Source organism: Pygoscelis adeliae, unplaced genomic scaffold (genome assembly GCF_000699105.1).
Source record: "Pygoscelis adeliae isolate BGI_AS28 unplaced genomic scaffold, ASM69910v1 Scaffold461, whole genome shotgun sequence".
Lineage (NCBI taxonomy): Eukaryota > Metazoa > Chordata > Aves > Sphenisciformes > Spheniscidae > Pygoscelis > Pygoscelis adeliae.
Genome location: NW_008824029.1, coordinates 294,602 through 300,321, shown reverse-complemented (window position 1 = coordinate 300,321; position 5,720 = coordinate 294,602). Strand labels below are relative to the sequence as shown.

Genomic DNA, 5,720 nt, shown 5'->3' with positions numbered 1-5,720 from the left:
TGTCCATGAAGCCCTGAAGTGGCTTCACAAAACCTCAGTTAGCAGGTCATAAAAGTGATACAAAAGAAAAAAAGAGCCGGGGGGGGGGCGGGGACACACCACCCCTTCCCCCCCCCCCAAATTTAGTTGGACAAACAGGCAGAGTAAAAAAGTTAATAGAAAAGATTTATTGCTTAAAACTGTCTCTGGTTATGCGAATGGCAAGTAGAAGGTTCCCACTGGATCAGTCTGCCAGCTCATCTCTCACCAGCACAGGGAATCGCTTGCCTCCTTCGCAGAGCTGCGTGTAAATTGCCCGATACAGCTGAGCTGCAGAGGCCTCCGGGTAGAGCCTGGACTCCAGGACAGGCAGGAGTTCTGCCATCATGACCTGGGCAGAAGCAAAGGAGACGCGTCACCAGAGCCAGCGTGCACTTTTAGGATTCCATGAAGTGAAGTGGCTGCATAACAAGTGAAATCTCACCAGAGCAGTGTAACTAACAACATGTTAATTGATAGACAGATAGATGCTTTCTTTCATCATGTTTAACAAAGGCAGAGTTGTTCATCCTCTGCTCATGAAGTACACCAGCATCCACCCAGTGTTCCTGGAGCAGTGAGACAAATGGTAGTGCTTTTCCTCTGCTGCAGAGGTGGCCCAGCACCGGGATGAGATCAGCATTGTGCAAAAAGCTGAAGCTGATGTTGGTTCAGGAGCTCTGCAACCACACAGTGAAGCACTTACTCACCCAATGGTAAGGTCAACCCTTCGCTTATGACTGTTCCTGTCACCTCCTAGTTGGGTCACATTAATCCAAGACAGACAGGCAAGTGGCCAGCTCCATCCAGCCCAAACAGAATAAAGCTGCATGCCTCCCCAGCAGCACAGGCTACAGGGGATGCTAAAGCTGTCCAACATTCCCCAACCTGGCCTCTGGTTTATTAAGCCTAGCTCATGATCTCAGTCCATGCTCTCCAACAACCCACTGGCCTGTCGCAGCATAATTAACAGCATAAAACTCTTGGATTACGACCATGACTGACAACTCAAACGCAGGTGAACTTCCAATCAAAGGATGAAAGTTAGCCTTTAGTGCCCCACTCTTGAATTAATGCTCAGAAATTTTGCCTGGGATTTTTCTTTTTTCCAGCTGGCATCAACTAATGAAGTCTGAGCAGTCTGCACATTAAAAACCCACACAGCCTACTGTACACACTGCCTTCCCAGGAGAAGAGTGGACAATCAACTGCATGTGTCAGTCACCTCTCTCAAAGCATTTTTCAGCGGTGGAAACAAAGGAAGATCCAAACAGAATACAGGGCATCTGCAGGGGGTTCCCTTTCCTGTTCCCCATAAATCTATGGATAGGGAAACAGGACACAGTTGCTAATCTCTGGGAAGAGTTAAGAGCTGCAGACATGAAAGCTACCTAAGGGGAAAGTTGCCACATGAAGGAGCGCTACACTGCTCCACTTCCTAAGAGGGAGCCCCTTCTCTTTTCCAGCTGCCTGATCTGCTCCTGATGCATAAGAATAGAGGAAACAGGCCTTCACCATCAAAGACAGGCTAAGAGCTACAAGGACTTTCTATGGTTCTTGGCATTTCTCCATGGAGCAGCAATGGACAGGCTTGGCCCAGAAATATGTACATCCTTTCCCAGAGTATTTATCTTCTACCAAGTCCATTCATTTCACCTGTCTCAAGAATTTCACCTATCTTGCACGCTCTGCACGGAACTGCTCCAGATACTCCAAGCTCATCCAGCACAAAGCACCTATTTAGATACATGTGCGGAGGAAATTGAGCCAGTCGATGAAGCATCAGGCAGCAGGCTTCGGTCACTGCTTCATTTTGAGCAGATAAAACCCAAAACCCTCATAACCCATAATTCAGAATTATTGTGCTAAAGTCCCATTTGAAGACAGGCAGCAATCTATCTTCAGCCAGAGGGAGGAGCGTGGCCAGTTATAACTCTTCCCTGGCTTACAAAAACATGGCTTTTCCAAAGCCTCTATCATTCAGATCAACGACAAAGGTTACGTCAAAGGAGTAGATGTGATTTCACAGATCTTCCCTGTCCATTGCTGCTGTTGGTCGAGAAGAACAAATGATCCCTGTGCAGCAAGCACTCTGCTCAGGCTGGTGGAGAGACTGACCTCCTATCATGTTCTTACAGGCAGTCTCAGAACAGTAAAGTCAAGATCAGCAGCACAGTGGTTTCAGATTTAAAAGGAAAGGAACAGACAGCAGAGGAGCTCACTAGCTGGAGGTCACGCAGGAGAGAATGACAGAGTGGATGCCCTAATCGGACTGTAAAGGGCTGCCAAAAGGGGTCTTCAGGCATTACCAATATCCTCCACTGTCAAGCTCTGAAAGAGTAGCTAAAAAAGAATCTTATCAGGAGAGGGTCAGACATTTAAAGGCCTCTGCTCTGGCCTTAAAAAAAGTAAGTCCATTCATCTACAAAGTAAGCAAGGCACTGTTGGGACTTGGACACAAGGTATAAACATAGAAACACCACCGGGAGAGCTTGCTGTGCTGCTGCTCCCCGTCAAGACCCCGTATGCCAGCTGTTGCCCCTCAAGACCCCGTATGCCAGCTGTTGCCCCTCAGTTGCCCTTTTCTTGCCCTACCCCAGGAGCACTAACACTTTTAAAGACTCACCTTTTGTAAGGCAACTTCTTGGTGCAGCATTGACACTTGCAGCTTCAAGGCAAACAGGTCCCTCAGCTCCTGGAAGCTGGAGTAACAAAGGAGAGGCACAGCCAGCATGCCTGCACTGTCACACGTCTGTCCCCTGGGAGGAACACAGGCTGGAGAGCAGCTTCCTACATCCCCAGTGCAGTCTGGGCACAGCCTCAACTGGGACTCCACAGCTGCCAGGGCGGAAGAATTGGCAAGAGGCAGGAATATACAAGTTAAATCTGTACTTGCAGAATTTGTGATCTACTTGCTGTTCCTAGAATGACTGACTAATGACATCGTATTAGTCAGGGTAAGCTCCTCACACACAGCCCAATCAGGACACCTTAAGCTATGGCATGCAGTCTCCCCCATCTCTCAACAGCTCCATCACCAGCCCTCCTGAATCGCAGCAGTTAATAGTCCCAAGCCTCTCCTGAACACAGATGGGTGGCAAACAGATACCACAGCTTGCTTTGCCACCAGAGAATTTTACATGCTACGTTACCATAAGGATAACCAGGAGAAAAATTATGTTGGTCCACAGTGTTCTGCGCACAGATGGCAAACTACTGTTTAAGCATAGCTGGCCACATTCACACCCGACTACAAAACCAGGGACTGGCTCACCTGCTTGCAGAAGCTGCAGCTTATGCAGGCACTGGGAAACTGTGGTTTGCAAACCCTCCAAGGTTAGAAGGCTTTCATACTCTCTTTGCAGAGTGGGATGGTCTAGAAGAGAAGCAGAAGAAAACCAGCGGCATGAGCATACTGAAACGTTCCCCACCAAATACCAGTTTCTAGAGTGGCCTTGTGTTCACCAGCCCTCATTTTAGGCAGAGAATGCTCCTGTCCCTCATGCGCAGCACATGCCAAGAACACAAGACACATGGAACTGGAGCCCACTGAAATCATCCTTATTCCACCTTCTGCCCCCTCCACCCCCCTTTTTTTCTCCTTACCTGCAGGCTCAGCTTCCACATACTGGCTCAGAAGGGAGGGGACATCCTGGAGGACCTTTAATTCCTCCTCTATCTCTGCAGGACTGAAGGCCAGCATCGGTGAACGAAACTCAGACAACAGCAGCTTAAGGAAAGTTTCACACCACCAGCTCTGTGCACTACCCCGAGCCCTGGGCCAGGCTAGCCGGAATCAGGGGCAGAGGCAGAGGGCAAGCAGCCCGTGAAGTGGCATTGCAGGGGGAAGGTGAGGACAGCACAGCTGTATATGGTCTGTTTGCCTTGTGGCTTTGTTTGTCTGGATCAAAAGTTTTATGACTGCTCAAGAGCTGCACTATGAAAAAAAACACTTCCTAGACACCCAGCTTGAACTCCTGTTATTGGAGGCGTAACTCTCTCCAGACGGGAACACGCTGCAGAGGGATTGCACCCGGTGCCTGCTGTACCGCACCACGTGCTCGTGGAAGGGGCCGGTGAGCCGAGAAAGGATACAGTTGTCTGGATCCTCTCTATAAAACGGTTCCTTGCAGCTGCTGCGTCTGCACTTGTTTGGCAGAGACGACATCTCTCCCATGCCCTGAAAATTCAAAAGGGGCAGGAGGTGGAGGAGTTATGCCCAATGGTACCAGACAGTGCTCACACTGAGCTGCGACACACCAATATGACAGATCAGTGCTTCAAATACAAGCATCTTCCTCACCCCTCTTTTACAGGTTATTTACTAGCCATTCCCCCCTCATTTTTGACAGCTGGTATTAGATCAACAAGGACACCCGGCAGAAAGCATTAGACACTGCAACACACCTGTGTTATTTCTCTCAATTTGTTTTGAGGGGAATGATTTACAGCCATCAGAAGAGAGACAACACATTTCTATAAGCAGAATGTGAATTTGCAGCACCTCAGTAATTCTGTTGCATCACCCTACCTACATTTTTATCCCATAAGAAACAACAAATCTTCTCTCGCTTTCTTGAGGGGTAAGTCATTTGCATTTCTATACATTTAGTCTGTTAGTAAATGTGTACAAGAAGGAATGTTAGAGCAGACAGGACAAATTCTCACACTAGCTTTTAGCACAGTGACTCCTTCATATGCCAAGTCCTCAAGACTCTCCTTTAATCCTTTTTTTTTAGGACAAAGTGGTATGTTTGGCAAGAAGCATGACAGCAGTGCATCAGTATCAGGGACACAAAACATAGGGGTTTAAGGACAGTATCATGAGTAAGCTGGCCAGGACCCTGTATCAGAGTTCAGTTTTTAAAAGAAAATGTTACATAAGTAGTGCTACCAGAAAGGTGCATTTCACTGACAGAGTTCAACATCCCCAATGATGCACAATGCCCATAATATCTTTTCAGTAAAGGACCGCTTTAAAGAGCCAGTGCGTCTCAGCCAGTCTCTGAAAACCTGCCGCAGTAAGTGAGAGCCATCAGGAGGAAGCTTAAAATAGTTATGCAGCGCATGACTGTCTAACCCAAGCGTGCATGTGTCTTCTCTCCATCCAAATGGATCTTTTAAATCATGATAGAAAATGCAGTTTTCAAAAACACATTATGCAAAGAAATAGCAAGGTTAATGGAACAGAATAGAACAGAAGTTACCAGGCAAGATGCATTCCCTCTATATGGGATCTTCAGAACAAAGGTTATTTTCAGTATGTCACTGAGTTGAAAGTAATAGCGAAGAGCGTAAAATTACACCAGAGTGATTAGGATGCCGAAAGGCTCAATTTACAAGTGAAAATTAAGGGAACCAAGTCGTTACAACTTGCTGAAGGGCAACTAATGAATTGGTGTCTGATAAATGACAGCTCCCAAGAGGAGGGGGAATTCTTGAGGGTAACACAAGGAGGTATAAGCTAGATTTAAGCTACGGTTTGTAAACTATTATAATAAACTTAATATCTGGACAAACTGCGTAATGAGAAATCTGCTGGATTATGGCAAGATTTCCCAAAGGAAATAGTGGGAGACCCCGTCCAGAGGACTGGAGAATGGACTAGAGCACAGAGTTCCCCAGACACCCATCCGCCCGCACCATTAGTGTGGTAACATTGTAATTGGCTCTATTTAAGAGAGTTCATCAGCAGATTTCTC

The 5,720-nt window shown here is 47.2% G+C and overlaps 1 protein-coding gene across 1 annotated transcript in view; it reads right to left on the bottom strand.

Moving 5' to 3' along the window:
* Positions 1–210: 210 nt before the first annotated feature.
* LOC103919695 (chromosome unknown open reading frame, human C16orf59) overlaps positions 211–5,720 on the bottom strand; it is a 93,411-nt gene continuing 87,901 nt past the window's right edge. Inside the window, exons 5-9 of the mRNA XM_009327244.1 lie at positions 4,114–4,198; positions 3,625–3,733; positions 3,293–3,394; positions 2,645–2,856; positions 211–370 (exon numbers count right to left, since the gene is read on the bottom strand). Coding sequence (XP_009325519.1) covers positions 224–370; positions 2,645–2,856; positions 3,293–3,394; positions 3,625–3,733; positions 4,114–4,198 — 655 coding nt within the window. The 3' untranslated portion in view covers positions 211–223. The remainder of the gene's footprint in view (positions 371–2,644; positions 2,857–3,292; positions 3,395–3,624; positions 3,734–4,113; positions 4,199–5,720) is intronic.